The sequence below is a fragment of the Oryx dammah genome, unplaced genomic scaffold, assembly GCF_014754425.2.
Source record: "Oryx dammah isolate SB20612 unplaced genomic scaffold, SCBI_Odam_1.1 HiC_scaffold_5, whole genome shotgun sequence".
In the NCBI taxonomy this organism is placed as follows: Eukaryota; Metazoa; Chordata; class Mammalia; order Artiodactyla; family Bovidae; genus Oryx; species Oryx dammah.
In genome coordinates, this window is record NW_024070189.1 from 26,265,777 (window position 1) to 26,283,918 (window position 18,142).

General features: G+C 35.6%; 1 protein-coding gene across 2 annotated transcripts in view; it reads left to right on the forward strand.

The window, feature by feature from the left end:
* EDIL3 (EGF like repeats and discoidin domains 3) overlaps positions 1–18,142 on the forward strand; it is a 467,856-nt gene that overhangs the window by 127,534 nt on the left and 322,180 nt on the right. For both annotated transcript variants that reach the window (XM_040239416.1, XM_040239417.1), the window contains exon 2: positions 1,827–1,955. In XM_040239416.1, the coding sequence (XP_040095350.1) occupies positions 1,827–1,955 (129 nt within the window). The remainder of the gene's footprint in view (positions 1–1,826; positions 1,956–18,142) is intronic.

An 18,142-nucleotide genomic window follows, 5' to 3' on the forward strand; every position in this document is an offset into this window, starting at 1 on the left:
CTTCTTAAAATATATCTGACCATGTTAAATTTGAAAATACATATTAAAAACATTTGTTCTCCTCAACTGATAATTGGTGATGTCACTTTCTAATCTCCCCTGATCTGACATATTTATACTTTCTCCGTCATTGCCAATCAAATACTCCAGGGTTCAGCCATGCTAAATTCTATGGTAATCCCAAAGCATATTCTTTCATTCATTTATTAACTTATTTCAGGACTCTTTTTCTAATATCTTATCCAGTGCCAATGTAGTATTTTAGTCTATCATGTTAGTATAGCTAATGACCGGCTTTATAAATTTCACAAATATCTTAACCTCCATTTTCCTTTTTTGTAAAGTTTTAGAGCAGTTAGTCTGGAAAATAGATGAAATAATTCATGAGAAACTTCTGTAGGGGAATAAAGTTCCTACGAAATACCAAGTAGTAAGGAAGTTGGGGCCCTGCTGCTTTTTTTTTTTTTTTTTTTTTTAATTTTGAAAAGCTTCATTCTTTTTTATCCCAGGAGATGGCACCTTTACCTATAAAGCTCCTTTAGAAGTTGTATGGGCTTTTCTGAACTTGATTCACATACTCTTTCTAAAGCCACAACCGTGACTCTCTGAAGCCTGTTTATCACTCCATACCTAATCGGCACTACTTTGGATCTGTCAGGCTGCTCAGGGATAATATCCTTAAGATTTCTAGAATCTCTTTCTATTTAGCTGAGAGATTCTTTCAGGCTGCACCTGAGTTACATGAAAAGTTTTCACAGAGGTCTTGTAGCTACAGCCTTCATTTGATATTTATGTTGAAGCCATGTCTTTCTGACAAAGCTCTGGATTTGATCTTCCACTGGTTTGAGAAGCTGGGGTTGAGAAATGGTTTTGTTTTCTATCATAAGTCCTGGTGCCTCCCTATTCCTTTACTTTCAAACTCATCAGTTCTTTATTTAGCATGTATATTTCTTATCAGACCTTATAAAATACAGTTATTGAATCAAGTGAGACTTTTACCTTCTGCCTACAAACGCCATTACTCATTTACAGAAGCTTATTAGGTACATTTTCTTTCACCAAAGTTTCCTCAGGTGATAGTCTTACCAACTGCATCCCTATATAGCACAGACAACCCATTTTTCTAGCCTTCTGTGGCCATTCTTTCAGTACTTTTCCAGATTCCATCCACTCCCTGTATTAAAGCCATGCCACGTGGTTGTGGTTTTGGTTACTGCGCAAGTTATTTCTCTTTCCTTGCCTGTTTCCTCTCAGTTCTCTTGAGCAGGCTAGGCTGAATTTACTCTCAGGGCTGTGGCAGAGTTCCAAGAAAGGAAGCAGAATTATTCAAATGTTTTATCAAATATCAACTGACTTTAAGTTTCTTAACACCCTACTGGCCAAAGCAAGTCACATGGATAAGCCCAGACTCTAGACATTAAGAAATAAACACCCCCCTTACTGAGAGAACTTGAAAACTTATCAAGCAAAATGTGCGGATATAGATAGGTTATTTATAGGAGTAATTAATTAGCAGACCGGTCAACTACAGACGTTTTGGTTAATCTTTAACAAATTAGAAAATCTTTCATTTACACATAATGAAAGAACGCCAAAGTATGTTACTTGCTTTTAGTATGCAGTGTTTGAATTGAAAAATTTGATTTTAACCTTGTTACATACCATTTCTTTTAGAAGCACATGATTTCAAATGGGTCTTGCCTACCTTATCTGTAAATCTATATAAAGTATTGTGATTTTACAAAGGAAGATGAGTGGGGGTTATGAAATAATACAGTTTAGTACCTAAGGCAAAAACAGTCAATATCTGTTTCTTTATTTCTCAGGTGATATTTGTGATCCCAATCCTTGTGAAAATGGAGGTATCTGCTTGTCAGGATTGTCTGACGGTTCCTTTTCCTGCAAGTGTCCAGATGGCTTCACAGGTCCCAACTGTTCTAGTGTTGTGGAGGTTGGTAAGTGCAAGATTTAAGCATTTCAATAGCTGTCATCGTTGTTTTCGTGAATGACTGACACATTTGGAGATCAGTGCATTATGGGTGATCTCTATAAGACTGCTGTGTGTTGCTAATTAGTGTAATCTTCTGTTGGTCTCTCGACTGTAACATTTTTATTTAATATTTAAATTATGTTATTATTTGTAGTGCTCACAAATAATTTAAAAATATGACTTAGTGATTAACATTATACTTTAAAGGCACTACATGTACTTCTTGAATATAATAAATTTCTTATCTTTGTAATATTAATATACATTTAAATTTTATTTCCACTGGAAAGTAATTTCCAAGTCAATTTAGTCAAGTTAAATAGTCACTGTAAATAAAATAGAACTTATTTTATGAAAATATTCATCAATATTTTATAGCCGTTTTAATCATTATTTTTCTAAGACTATATGATGAAAGAAAAATTATTCCAGCTGGATTGTTCTTCAGAGTTTCAAAAAACATGCTTGGTAAATATCAGTCAGTGATCACATTTCAAAATGTTTTCATGTATGAAGTACTTCACTGGCATATATCATTATGGATTCAGGATAGCTTCCATAATTTCAAAATTATTCCCCTTTGAGAAGGTAATGGTACTTTAAATAATTTAACACTATGTAAATTTATATAGATATTTTTTCCTCTGATTAAAAGTAATATCATGGTTATGTTTGAAAAAAATGGTCTTTTTCATGTCAGTACTAACAAGAAAAAAGTAGATTGTATCTGTTCAATACAGGAAAACTAAATTATTTATTGGATTAAAGTTCAGTCAACCAGCATAAACTTTGGAACTCAGAAGTTTTCATAGCATTTTAAAAATAGTTTTGAAGAAGAGAAGTAATTGTGTCTATAGTAAGGGATCAGTGTGTTACTCATCATTGTATCTAATGCTCCTGACCTAGTTAATGTGCAATAGGAACCCAATAACTGTTGGTTGAATGAATGAAAGAATAATTAAATAAAACCACTAACTAGTCATTTTTGGCTACTACCTATTGCATTTTAGTGTGCTTTACTTTTTAAAGTACAAGTGTATCTCACTTGTATTTTTTATGTTACATTGGTAAGAATGTAGTATATTTGAAAAAGTTAATTATGTTATTGCTAACAGATACTATACTCATTTGATTCATTTCAAAGACAATTCTCTTTTAAAGCTTTTATTAACTTGCTGCTAGTTTAGGGGCTTTGATGCAGTGTTATAGGAATATAACTTTTAACTACTTTGACAAGTCTCCAAGTATGTACAGTGAGTTTCAGGGTTTAATATGAGGAATCCTTCCTTACAAAAGTCTATATCTCTGAGAAAAATGAGAGTCATAAGTTTTCCTAACAAAAATATATGAATAGAATTAAAATTTAGTCTTATATTTTGAGTCCACTGACCCCAAATCAGCAGTGCCTTAGATTTGTAGTATATAATGTTTTGGTTGCTACTTTACAAAAGTCAAATCTGGAATCAAAGTGGCAAATGTGTTTTAATAATTAAGAAGCCAGTGGTTCGGTTGCTAAACCATGTCTGACTCTAAACCGTGTCTTGACAACAGCATGCCAAACTTCCCTGCCTTTTAGTATCTATAGGAGTTTGCTCAAACTCATGTCCATTGAGTCAGTGATGTCATCCAACCATCTCATCCTCTGTCACCCCCTTCTCCTTTTGCCCTCAACCTTTCCCAGCATCAGGATCTTTTCCAATGAGTTGGCTCGTTGCATCAGGTGGCCAGAGTATTGAAGCTTCAGTTTCAGCATCAGTACTTCCAATGAATATCCCAGGTTGATTTCCTTTAGTATTACTTGGTTTGCTTTCCTTGCTGTGCAAGGAATTCTCAGGAGTCTTCTCCAGTGCCACAATTTGAAGACATCAGTTCTTCAGTTCTCAGCCTTCTTTATGGTCCAACTCTCACATTTGTACATGACACTGGGCAACCAGAGCTTTGACTATATGGATATGTATCTTTATAGAATTTTGAAATAAATACTTGAATACTTTGGGCCATATTTTTAAACAACATTTGTCATTTTATCAGAATGATACTATAGGCTATAGTAGTTTAAAAACTATGCATACTGCCATACTCCTCATAGTTCAATGAGACTTTGAAAAATCAAATGCTTATATAATTAAAATTTACTTAGATCCAGTATTCTCTGTTACTAAAGCACCTAATATTTCTTCTGTGTGTGTATGTACTCAGTCGTTCAGTCGTGTCCAGCTCTTTGCAACCCTGGGGACTGTAGCCTGCCAAGCTCGTTTGTCCATTGAATTTTCAAGCAACAAGCCTGAAGTGGGTTGCCATTCCTATTCCGGGGGATCTTTCCAACCCAGGGATCAAACCCGGGTCTCTTTCAGCTCCTGTATTGCAGGCAGATTCTGTACCACTGCACTATTTGGGAAGCCCCCACATTTCTTCCATCTCTTTCTTAACTCTTGCATATAATCAGGAAATACTAAGTATTTACTGAGTAAAAATAGTTAATAGGAATATCTTTAATATCCAGCCTATCTTATTTTTTTCATGACTTGAAAAGTAATTATTGGGTTTACTTTGTGGCTCAGAGGTAAAGAATCCGCTGGCCAATGCAGAAGACACAGGTTTGGTCCCTGGGCTGTGAAGGTCCCTCAGAGAAGGAAATGGCAACCCACTCCAGTATTCTTGCCTGGAAAATCCAAAGCACAGTGGAGGCTTGTGGGCTACAGCCCATGAAGTTGCAAAGAGCTGACACGACTGAGCAACTAAACAGCAACGATTGATACAAAATCTATGAACATTAGATCATTAAAGACCATCTTGCCTTTTTAATGAAAAAAAAATATACTACTGGAACATTTTGGGGCCATTGCTGTTGTTTCCCTGCTGTTGGGTAGTGCTGAGGCAGAAGAACAGAGTGTACTAGAATTTTATCCAAAAAAAAAAAAAGCCCTCAAAAGCTCTAGGTATTTTTTAATATAAATTTATTTATTTTAATTGGAGGTCAATTACTTTAAAATATTGTATTGGTTTTGCCATCCATCAACATGAATCTGCCACAGGTATACATGTGTTCCCCATCCTGAAGCCCCTTCCTCCTTCCCTCCCCATACCATCCCTCTGAGTCATCCTAATGCACCAGCCCCAAGCATCCAGTATCATGTATCAAACCTGGACTGGCGATTCGTTTCCTATATGATATTATACATGTTTCCATGCCATACTCTCAAATCATTGCACCCTTGCCCTCTCCCACAGAGTCCAAAAGACTGTTCTATACATCTGTGTCTCTTTTGCTGTCTCGCATACAGGGTTATCATTACCGTCTTTCTAAATTCCATATATATGCGTTAGTATACTGTATTGGTATTTTTCTTTCTGGCTTACTTCACTCTGTATCATAGGCTCCAGTTTTATCCACCTCATTAGAACTGATTCAAATGTATTCTTTTTAATGGCTGAGTAATACTCCATTGTGTATATGTTACACAGCTTTCTTATCCACTCATCTGCTGATGGACCTCTAGGTTGCTTCCATGTCCTGGCTATTATAAACAGTGCTGCGATGAACATTGGGGTACACATGTCTCTTTCAGTTCTGGTTTCCTCAGTATATTTGCCCAGCAGTGGGATTGCTGGGTCATATGGCAGTTCTATTTCCAGTTTTTAAAGGAATCCTCACACTGTTCTCCATAGTGGCTGTACTAGTTTGCATTCCCACCAACAGTGTAAGAGGGTTCCCTTTTCTCCACACCCTCTCCAGCATTTATTGCTTGTAGACTTTTGGATTGCAGCCATTCTGACTGGCATGAAATGGTACCTCATTGTGGTTTTGATTTGCATTTCTCTGATAATGAGTGACGTTGAGCATCTTTTCATGTGTTTGTTAGCCATCTGTATGTCTTCTTTGGAGAAGTGTCTATTTAGTTCTTTGGCCCATTTTTTGATTGGGTCATTTATTTTTCTGGAATTGAGCTGCTGTGCTGTCTTAAAAGACAAATTATTTGAACTGTCAGCACTGCTGTATTTTCACTTTCACATTAATCCTCCCAAAGATGGAGATGTTTAAGCTTTCTGTTAGCCTTTTGAACCATATACATTTTATGACTATATGAAGTTCTAAATTGCCTTAAATTTGCAATGAATAGAAAATAATCTGATCTATATTAGCTTAAAAAACGTGTGGTTTGATCTAAGTTTAAACATTATTATTACTCTTTATTCTACAATCAAAAATATACTTTATTGCAGTATATGGGGGGATCAAACATATGCTACTCTCAGAGATAAAAATTGCATTTTGATTTTACCTCAAACCTGATTTCTTGATGCTACTTATTTCAAAGAGAGCCTCATCCATTTTTGTGCTTTCATTCGTGCCTCTCAAAGCATGTAGCGTCAGATAAGCACAAAACACTTTACCCTGTTTGCATTCAATCCTCACATCAAATCCTCACATCACTTACATTTCTATATTACCTGTGGCAGTTTGGAGAAATTAACTTATTCAGATTTGTAAACTTCACTTACTAAACAGCATTGCTTTTCTATGGACTTAATTCTTGATCTAGCTGTGTACTCCAATATCATTATTTTATCTCTGTCATTTCCCATCTCTTTGTCTGCCCCTCCCCGACACATATCCCTTATACAGACACACGTACACACAATATTCTCAGCCTCTTAAGAGTTATGAAAACTCACTTCTGATCTCCACAAAAGGCAATAGGAAAGCATCTCTATGAGCAAAGGAAAGGGGAAAAAAGCCTAGTTAGCATCCTCTGCCTTGCAGACTTCAGCCAGTTTTCCCAGTGTTTGCACAGATGTTCATTGGACACTGCCACCCTCTCCAGGGGACTCGTAGACAGAGCACCATGTGATCAAACCCCAAATTACTTCCCAATTACCTACTCACATTACTGGATGGCACTGTGGAGTTTTGAGCCAAACGTTGACACATTTACTTCATAGAAAAATTTCTATTGCTAGTGAATACTCTGGCATTCATATATGGAAATCTTGGCACTTATTAAAGCATCTGAATTCTGTTGTGTAATTCTCCACTCTATGCTTTCAGAATAATTTGGTGAATTAGTAACAAATGTAAATTTTACAAATCGATTACATAGTATGTTAATGTAATCAAGGGGGACAATGTGATTGACTTCAAAAAAATAAAATTTTAGCTTTCACTTATTTTTAAACAAATATTTACTAAGCACTGACTAAGTAGTAGTTACCTAATGGCAGAGATGCATTGGTAAACAAAATTTACAGGAATTGCTGTTTAGCTTGGAAATCAGATAAATAAATAAATACATAAATATGATGGACTTTGTGATTGGAAAACTAGATGGAGCCATAAGAATATAAAGCAGGTGTCCTCTTTTAAGCTGGTGTCAGAGAACGCATGCCTACCTGAAAAAAAAATAGTATTTTGACATATTTCCAAAGGATAATTTTAATCTACCAGGCCGAAAGCTATGAGTCTGGCAATGGTGATGGTGGCAGGTTCTGCAGTGTTGAGTGATGTTCTAAGGAATTTGAACTTCGTTTTAAGAGTAATGGAGAGGATTTGTGCTTTTAGAAGACCACTGCTATTGCAATATGGGAAAAAAAAATCATAGCAGAGTAAGTTAGGAGACAATTTGTAGACTACAGCAGAAACCAGGTCAGACTTGATGATCTTATCCTGGGTCAGGAACAGGATGAAAAGGAGAGAGTCAGTAAGTATTAAAGTATTTGAAGTATTCATTTAAAGTATTTAAAGGATGCAATATATTATTCATGACTTATGGGGTTATTGAATAAAAGGGGTTTGCATAAAGGGAGGAAAAAAGAAACAGCTCAAATTTCTGATGCCTGAGAAACTTGGTGCCATTTACTGAGACAGTGAATGTTGAGGATACAAGGGATTGGAAGGCAGAAAATGAATATTTCATTTACTGAATTGGAGGAATCTGCTAGATAGTAGTAAAGACAGCAGGAACAGGTTTGGAAGTCATAATTATCCAGATAGTTATTTAAGCTCAGGGAGTGTATGAGTCTGTCCAGAAGTAGAACAACTTGTGAAATGAGAGGACCAAGAATTAAGCAATAGGAAGAGAAGGTAAAATCTATAAAGAAGCCTGAGAAAGAGTGGTTAGGGAGACAGAAGATAAACCAGGAAAGGGTTTTGCTGCCAAAGTTAAGAGCAGACAGGAATGAGTGATCAGCTATGCCCAAATACCGTGGAGAAGTTGACCAAGGCAAACATTTACATTGATTACATGTGACTTATGGCAAGACTATGGTCTTGCCAAGATCAATTTTGCTGGAATCAATTGTGGCACATAGAAGATTTAGAGGAAATTTTTTTTTATAAAGTAGCCAGGAATACAGGGCAACTTCCTCAACCTGATAAAGAATATTTAAAAAAACAAAAACCCTACGAGTTACCATCATACTTAATGTTGAGAAATCCAAAGCTTTCCCACTAAGATCAGAAACAAGGCAAGGATGACCTGTATCATCACTCTCTTCTAATATTCTACTATAAGTGCTATCTAATGCAGTAAGACAAGTAAAGGAAGTACAAAGATTGGGAAGAAAGAAGACATATAGAAAACAGATAAACATATGAAAAGATATTCCACATCATGTGTTGTCAAAGAAATGCAAACTAAAACAATGAGATACCACTGCACACCTCTCAGAATAACCAAACTCTAAAACACTGACAATACTGAATGCTGGAATACTACGTGCTAGAAAGCAGATAAAGCAGTAGAAACTTTCATTCATTATTGAGGAGAATGCAAAATGTTACAGACACTTTGGAAAATAGTTTGGCAGGTTTTTTACAAAGCAAAATATACTCTTACCGTATGATCCAGCTATCATGTTCTTTGGTATTTGCCAAAAGAAGTTGAAAACTTTAAGTCCACATGAACCTGCACACAGATAATTATAGCAATCTTATCCATATTTGCCAAAACTTGGAAGCAACCAAGATGTCCTTCAGTAGGTGAATAGATAAATGGGTAAATATTTAAAAAGCCTTTCTGATCTTAATGGGAAAGCTTTGAGATTTTCATCATTAAGTATGCTGGTATTGTAAGTTTTCTATAGATATTCTTCATCAAGTTGAGGAAGTTCTCCTGTATTCCTAGATATGTTTTAAAATATGGAAATATTATTCAGGTCTTTAAAAAATGAGCTATGAAGTCATGAAAAGACATGGAGGATCCTTAAATGCATATGACTAAGTGAAAGGAACCAGACTGAAAGGCTACATACTGTATGAATCCAATTATATGACCTTCTGGGAAAGCCAAAACTGGAGACAGTTAGATCAGTGGATGCTGGGGAAGGGTGATAGGGATGAATCGACAGAGTAAGGAAGATTTTAGGTTATGAAAATAATCTGTATGATATTATAGTATATGTTAGATACATGTTATTATACATTTGTCCAAACCCATGTAATATACAACACCAAGTGTGAACCCTAATGTAACCTATAGACTTTGGATGACTATGATGGGTTTAGTTCAGTTCATTTCAGTCACTCAGTCGTGTCCAGTTCTTTGTGACCCCATGAACTGTTATGATGGGTAAATGTAAGTTAATCAGTTGCAGCAAATGTACCACTTTGGTGGGGAGTGGTGATAATGGGGGGTGTTATGCATGTGTGGGGTCGGAGACTACATGGAAAATCTCTGTGCCTTCCTCTGTTTTTCTGTGAACCTAAAACTACTCTAAAAAGTAGTCCTTAATTTTAGAGAATGACTATATTAAACATCCATCAATTTATTCAATTATTTGTCCATCAAATATTTATTGAGCGTATACTCTGTGCCAGAGTCTCTTCCAGGCAGAGAGAATATAACTGTTAAAAAAAGATAGCACAAATATTCTAGTCTAAAGGGGGACTAGACAGTAAATCGCTACACTTACCATGGTAAGCTCTATTAAAAAATAAAGACAAGTGTGAGCTGAAATAAGAGAAGATATATGTTTTGGTCAGACCATTAGGAAAGATTGAGAGGTTGATGTTTGAACAGAGAGAGGAGCTGATGCCCTCGTTGCATATGGTTGAGAGAGTGAGGACAGTAACTAAAGAGAAGTTTAGGTAAAGGGGGGTTTTCTTTTAAGATGAACTGTGATGTCTTTATGATTCAGAAATATGATATACAACCTTAGCTTGTATTTTACTAAGAATAAACCATATTGAATGACCTATGTAGATATGTCAATAATATTTAGCATACATTTAACCTATTAAAGCTATCAGTCTGAAAACAAAGGATGTAAACATTGGAATTTGATAGTAATGTAAAATCTCTCATTACTTTTAGAATTCAAAGTACCTGTGTTCCTGAGAGGTCAGCGTAACAAAGTTACCCCGTTAGGTTCAGGGTAACAAAGTTAGCATATCATTTCATTTCTTGTTCTTCCTCTTTATTCTCTGTCATTTTACTGGCTTCTGATCAGATTTTCTCATTTAGAAAAAAAAAAACAATAAACATGAAGATGCTTTATCCTATTGTGTCTTCTGTCCTCCTCTGTAGTACTCCATCAAAACTCATTTCCTTTTGGTAGTCGGTATCTGATTTCGAACATGAATTCAGGTTCTTTTAAATTTGTGGCCCTCAGATCTCGTTTAAATTTGCAGCCTTCACTGCTCATCTGTCCTTCTGCTCGCATTTCATTATGATAAATTAGTTACATTTGCCTCCAAAACACAAAGTATTTCATAAAAATTTAAAAGAAAAAACTACCAATTTCCACAGCACATCTTATTCCATGCATAGCCACATTCATATTTATCTTTTAGAGGGTGATCAGTGTCAGAATTTCAAATAGTGTAGCAAAGACTGACTGACTCTGTCTAAAAGATTTCTTGTTAGTGATTATGAAATATCAGAATATTAACAAGCTTTAAGTGGATCTCTTGGGTGAATGAGGCTATTTTTAGATTTCTGAACTTTGGTTACCAAATGAGAGAGAGATTTGGTAAATTTCAGTTAAATTATTCATTTATTACATGAAATTATGAGTAGTTATGAGTTTTTCCCCTTAAGATTACTTCTTGGATTAAGGAAGGATAATTCATGATTAAATTCATATTTCTTGAAATTATCATAATGAGAGCTCTTCTGCGTACACTAAAATCTTTTCTCAAAAGCTGCTAGCCATGCATGATAGTTTAGAAATTTCTCAGTCAGTGAGAGTCAAAGGGATTTATTTTCAGAGTTATGTTTAGTTAATTTTTTGATAATAAAAATGATTAAGTATGTATTCATACAAACAGAATTTTGCAGTTAAGATGACAGAATTAATAATTTAAGGGAAATATTTTGCCACTTATTTTGCATATATTATAGAAAAATAATTTTGTTATATATACATATAAATTTTTATAACATAGCATATAAACCAGCTTATTAATTTTAAAATTGTTAGTGTTTACTGTTAATTATAATGACTAGATTTTGTTAACTTGCAATTCCAAACCCAATTATATACTAACTTCAGAAAACATATATATCAATATAACATCAAAGAACTTCAGAAAATATCAAACACAGAAATCCTCTCTTGCCCAGCCAAAAGATGAGTGTCACTGTGTGGTAAGGCTTTTAATTTTAAGAAAAGACAGCGTATAAATTCTTTTTCTTGATATATACCGTTTAAACCAGTCTCTTTTTTTCCCCCTAAGTATACCCTTCCCATTAGTTAGAAATAAATACCTCCTGAATGAAGTGATAGATGTGTATCATTAAGCTTTTTCTGCTTAACAAATCCCAAATTTAGTGGGTTTAAACAATAACAATTCATCTCACAATTCTGTGAGTTGTATAAGTGGTGTCCTGGTTAACAAGTACTGCCTAGTGGAAGAAGATGGCTTAGATGGGTTGGTGTGTCTCTGACAGTTCAAGCTTGCTCACATAGCGGTCATGGAAAGGTCCCAAAAGCAGTGAGAAAGATCAAATCCCAATTACAAGCACTTACCAAATCTTAGCCTGTGTCACATTAACTAAGCAGAGTTTTGTTGGGAGGATTTTCCACTTTTCTAAGGCAGGTCTTCCCTGGTGTCTCAGATGGTAAAGAATCTACCTGCAATGCGACAAACCTGGTTTTAGTCCCTGGGTTGGGAGGATCCCCTGGAGGAGGACACGGCAACCCACCCCAGTATTCTTGCCTAGAGAATCCCATGGACAGAGGAGCCCGGCAGGCTGCAGTCCATGGGGTGGCAAAGAGTCGGACTCGACTGAGTGACTGAGCACAGCACAGCACTACAAAGGCAAGAATGCAAAAAGAACTTATAGCCAATTCTACAGTTTTCCTTGAAGTGTTAGTTGCTGTTTTTTCATTTGATCTTTTCACTTTTTTATTAGCAGTACAAAAAGTTGGTTCAGTTCAGTTCAGTAGCTCAGTTGTGTCTTGACTCTTTGCAACCCCATGGACTGCAGCGAAAAGTTGGTAAGCATGTAGATATGTTTCTGGATATTTATTTTCACATTAGAAACTATGAATACAAGCCAGAGAGAAAAACACCAATACAGTATACTAACACATATATATGGAATTTAGAAAGATGGCAATGATGACCCTGTATGCAGGACAGCAAAAAAGACACAGATGTGTATAGCGGACTTTTGGACTCAGTGGGAGAGGGAGAGGGTGAGATGATTTGGGAGAATGGCATTGAAACATGTATAATATCATGTAAGAATCTAATTGCCAGTCTATGTCCGATGCAGGATATGGCACGCTTGGGGCTGGTATGCGGGGATGACCCAGAGAGATGTTGTGGGGAGGGGGGTGGGAGGGGGGTTCATGTTTGGGAACGCATGTACACCCGTGATGAATTCATGTCAATGTATGGCAAAACCAATACAGAATTGTAAAGTAAAATAAAAAATTTAAAAAACTATGAATACAAAAAATTTATAACACTAATTTTTATCAAAACAGTCCTCTATTTTTTATAAGGGAGGAAAAAGTACACAATTCTTTAAAAGACAAAGCTTGATTATTTTCTGTTTAATCTAGGAAAATACATTGAAGAAATTAGAAGCATGAAAATTTGTAGTGACATCAATTTTTCTTTTTATTCAGATTCCAAATGGATTTGTGGCACTACCAATATGTACAATTCTCCACATTTATGAAAATTACTATTTTTAAGTGATAGGCTAAATTACAAATTTAGCATTAACCTCTGGAAAAAAATTCTCTTCCAATTTAATTGAAAAGAGATATATAGGAAACTTGCAAATGACTTATAAAATAGTTAAAACATGTCCAACAATCTTTTAAACCTTCTATTCCATTTCTTGGACCTACCACTGCTGTTACAGGTGTCTCAGTGGTAAAGAATCTGCCAGATTCAATCCCTGGGTCAGGAACATGTCCTGGAGGAGAAAGTGGCCACCCACTTCAGTGTTCTTGCCTGGGAAATCCCATGGACAGGGGTCTGGCAGGTTACAGTCCATGGGCTTGCAGACAGTTGGACACGATTGAGTGAGTGAGCATACATGCCAGCATATTGTCACTTGCTTTTATCTTCTTCAGTGATTTTCACCTTGATTTTAACAATTGTTGCTATTATTTGTTTCCTTTCAATTAAATTAACTACTCCTCAACCCATGGTATCCCAAACAAAGCAAGTCATTAAAAAATAATATTGCCATTAACCAAATTTGACAAGGTGTTAAGATTCTGTTATTTCAAGGGAATTGATATGTTGCTAAAAAATAAAATATTCTTCCTGTAATTACAATAGAAATAAGAAAATGAAAATGTAATTATCTTTAGGTTGAGTTGCTAAATGCCATTAACAGGAAGAAAAGTGAACGCTTTTATCTTGGGATTTGTTGTTTAGTCACTAAGTAGTATCTGACCCTTTTCTGACCCCTTGAATTGTAGCCTACCAGGCTCCTCTGTCTATAGGACTTCGCAGGCAAGAATGCTGGAGTGTGTTACTATTTCCTAATCCAGGAGATCTTCCCAAACTGGGGACTGAATCTACATCTCCTATGTACCCTGCACTGGTAGGCAGATTGTTTACCACCTAGAACACCGTATTACAGTGATATAAAGAGTGATAGCAAATTAAATTGACATCTTTACATAAAATTGTCTATATGTGTATACATACATATGCATAAAACTTATACTGTATTAGCATATTCTTTGATCACTCCTTTTCACTTAAGATATGAAATTAATATCTTTCCATTTCATTAAAAATTCTTTCCTGACATTAAAATATCCAGCTAACATTCCATCGTCTACTTTCATTTTATTCATCCAGCCCCTATTTTTGGACATAAAAGTTCCATATAAATTTTTTCTATTATCGACATTTTGGTAAATATTCTTCTAACTAAATTGTGTGTGTGTGTGTGTGTGTGTTCACCACTGTCTCCTTAGACTAAATACTTAAAAGTAAATGGTTGGGATAATAGTTATTTGAGAACTTTACTATCAAGAGTATTATGTAGGGAAGGTAAGCAGTTATCATGACGGGTTTTTTGGTGAAAAGAAAGCTTAATGGGCTTAGATTTACTAAATCATAATAATGTGGATTTGGAGTTATTTGTATAATAGGAGGAGAAAAATATACATATTGAAAAAAGAGGTTGTTATCCTATCAAATATATTTTAAAAATACCACATGAAGGCTACTGGGATAGGAAATGGCAACCCACTCCAGTATTCTTGCTTGGAGAATTCCACGGACAGACTGGCCTGGCAGCTGCTGTCCATGGGGCTACAAAGAGTTGGACACAACTGAGTGACTAACACACACACACACACACGTGAAGGCTACATCCCCTTCTATTATTTACTTAAACAGTTAAATAAGGCCATAGATCATTTTAAAAGGACTTTTTTTATAGTCCTTGTTTTAACAGTTTATCCTTAAAAAGGGCAAACTATAAATATTCATATAAAATAATGAAATTTTTTACCAATTCAGTTAGACTGGTTAAAAAAAAAAAAACTGTTAGGAAAAGGCTATTCTCTAAAAATAAGGCCAAGGAGAGGAGGAGAGGCATTTTATCAAAGAAATCTTAAAAATGGCTCTAGAGCATCTAGAGTATGGAACAGACTGAGAATGACTAGGGAAGGAAAACCTAAGAAGGTTCGATAAAGTTACGAAGTAGGCGAAAATAGGTATGTTTCTAGTGGGAAGTGAAAGGCTGTTAGATGCATGACAGAACATTTGCTGTCCTATTCCCACTTAGCATTAATTACATAGAAGGTAGAATGAAAAGAACGCTCCCACTTAGCATTAATTACACAGAAGGTGGAATGAAGAGAAAGCGATGAAGCATTAAAGATTCATTGAAATCTGTATTTTGATAGGTTGATATTTCTTTAAAACTATTTGAATTCTCTGTAGTATTTAATATTAGTGAATTAGATTGATCGACAAATATTGGCACCTATTATGTGCTGGAATCATACTTCTTGTTACAAGGAATTGCTAGGGTAAAGCATAATGGTTACTACAATGAAACAGAAGGCATGAATCGTTTCTCAAGGAGCTTCAAGTAGATGTCACTGGGTTGGAAGGCTTATTTGGCCACAGTTCCTGAAGCCATAGGAAACCTGGGTGATGCATCAAGACAGCTTGTGCTTATGGAAAATTTATTGTTCAGCATATATCAAAGTATTTATGTGAAAGCAAATTCTGTAATCCATACTTGAAGTATAGTAACAACACATAATTTTTAAATGAGTCATATAATGAGAGAGAATTGAGCCAAATCCTTTTCAGAATATATTTAATTTTTTCCCTAAGAAGGTATAAAATTCACTAAACTATGATTTGAAATAGAAAATAATCAGTATTTACTGTTATCTTTATTTTTATCAAAGCCTGTAAAATAAAGTAGGGAGGATACAATTTTAGTTTCTCAGGAAAAGAACCACAGATAAGGGTGTTTTCTTAAGTACTAATCCTTCTAAAATATAGCAAATGTTAAGTAAGAATTAGCACCTTCTTTGCATAGCACATTGGTAAACCCCCACAATCTTTGCCTGGTAACATTTTAATTGAGAAATCAGATCCCCAAATGCTTCATCCAAATCATAGCCAGCACTTGAGTACAGAACTCATTACTGCTACTCATCAACACAGTAGCTACTAAATATTTTCAATAAGACCTATGTTTATGTCAACTCATCTCTATTTCAGTCAATGGAATTGACTGAATGGCATAAATGGTGTAAATGGCATAAATCAAGGTTCATCACAGAACATGCTCAGACCTTTGTCAGCTTCCATTAATTATTCAGCTACGGAGGTTGAGCTATATTATCACCACAATGGTTTGTAGACTTAAAATTTCTGTGGTAAGGCTGGCCTCATAATCATTCTGGATATAAGGCCATGTATTAAATGTTGAAGTTGGGCATTTAAGCAGTTTACCAATCACCATAATGCCAAGGACATTCTTTTCTTTCACCCTTTTCCCCTTTAACAGTGCTTTTAGAGTACTCTATCCATTAAAAGGCTAATCTATGTATTATTCTTGCAATAATATTGAAATAAACAGTTAAGGAAATACCAATCTCAGTGTTGGAAAAGGGGTTCTGAGATAAACACGACTATACCAAGGTCATAGATTCCTATTCAAAGACAAATGCACGTAATAAACCTGAAAATTTGCTCCAGCCTGTTTCCACAGTCCAGTGTTTGTATCCAAATTAAAGTGTACCTATTACACATATGCTGATGGATCAGTTCAGTCACTCAGTCGTGTCCGACTCTTTGAGACCCCATGGATGGCAGCATGCCAGGCCTCCCTGTCCATCACCAGCTCCTGGAGTTTACTCAAACTCATGTCCGTTGAGTTAGTGATGCCATCCAACCATCTCATCCTCTGTCGTCCCCTTCTTCTCCCACCTTAAATCTTTCCCAGCATCAGGGTCTTTTCAAATGAGTCAGCTCTTCACATCAAGTGGCCAAAGTATTGGAGTTTCAACTTCAGCATCAGTCCTTGCAATGAAAACCCTGGACTGATCTCCTTTAGGATGGACTGATTGGATCTCCTTGCTGTCCAAGGGAATCTCAAGAGTTTTCTCCAACACCACAGTTCAAAAGCGTCAATTCTTCAGTGCTCAGCTTTCTTTATAGTCCAACTCTCACATCCATATATGACTACTGGAAAAACCATAGCCTTGACTAGATGGACCGTTTGCAAAGTAATGTCTCTGCTTTTTAATATGCTATCTAGCTTGGTCATAACTTTCCTTCCAAGGAGTAAGCATCTTTTAATTTCATGGCTGCAGTCACCATCTACAGTGATTTTGGAGCCCCCCCAAAATAAAGTCTGACACTGTTTCCACTGTTTCTCCTTCTATTTGCCATGAAGTGATGAGACCAGATGCCATGATCTTAATTTTCTGAATGTTGAGCTTTAAGCCAACTTTTTCACTCTCCTGTTTCACTTTCATCGAGAGGCTTTTTAGTTCTTCTTCACTTTCTGCCATGAGGGTGGTGTTCTGCTTATCTGAGGTTATTGATATTTCTCCCAGCAGTCTTCATCCAGCCCAGTGTTTCTCATGATGTACTCTGCATATAAGTTAAATAAGTGGGGTGACAATATACAGCCTTGATGTACTTCTTTTCCTCTTTGGAACCTGTCTGTTGTTCCATGTCCAGTTCTAACTGTTACTTCCTGGCCTGCACAAGATTTCTCAAGAGACGACACAGAGAGAACCTAGAGATACAATAGCAATAATAATAATAATAAAACCTGCATTTCCAGTGTTTTCATGCTGATCATGCTCTTGGAATTCTGTAGAAACAACATTCTTTAAAGAACTATATCATGATATTTTGATCAAGAGCCAGCCAGACTGAATTCAAATTCTGACTCTTCTATTTACTGTCTCTGTTTCTTTGGCCAAGTTGATTAACCTCTTGATGCCTCTGTTACTTATCTGTAAAATCTGGGTAATAACAAGTATCAACTTCAAAGAGATTTTGTTCAAATTAAGTGATTTATATATGTGAGGTTCTTAGATTATTCCTGATTTGTAATAAAAGCTATGTAGGAGTTATAAAAATAAGTAAATAAATATAATTAAACCTTCTAGACAATTCAAACATTATATGCAGAAATCAAATTTTGAAGTTCTTGAATATTCTTCCATCATTTCAGTCATTAATAA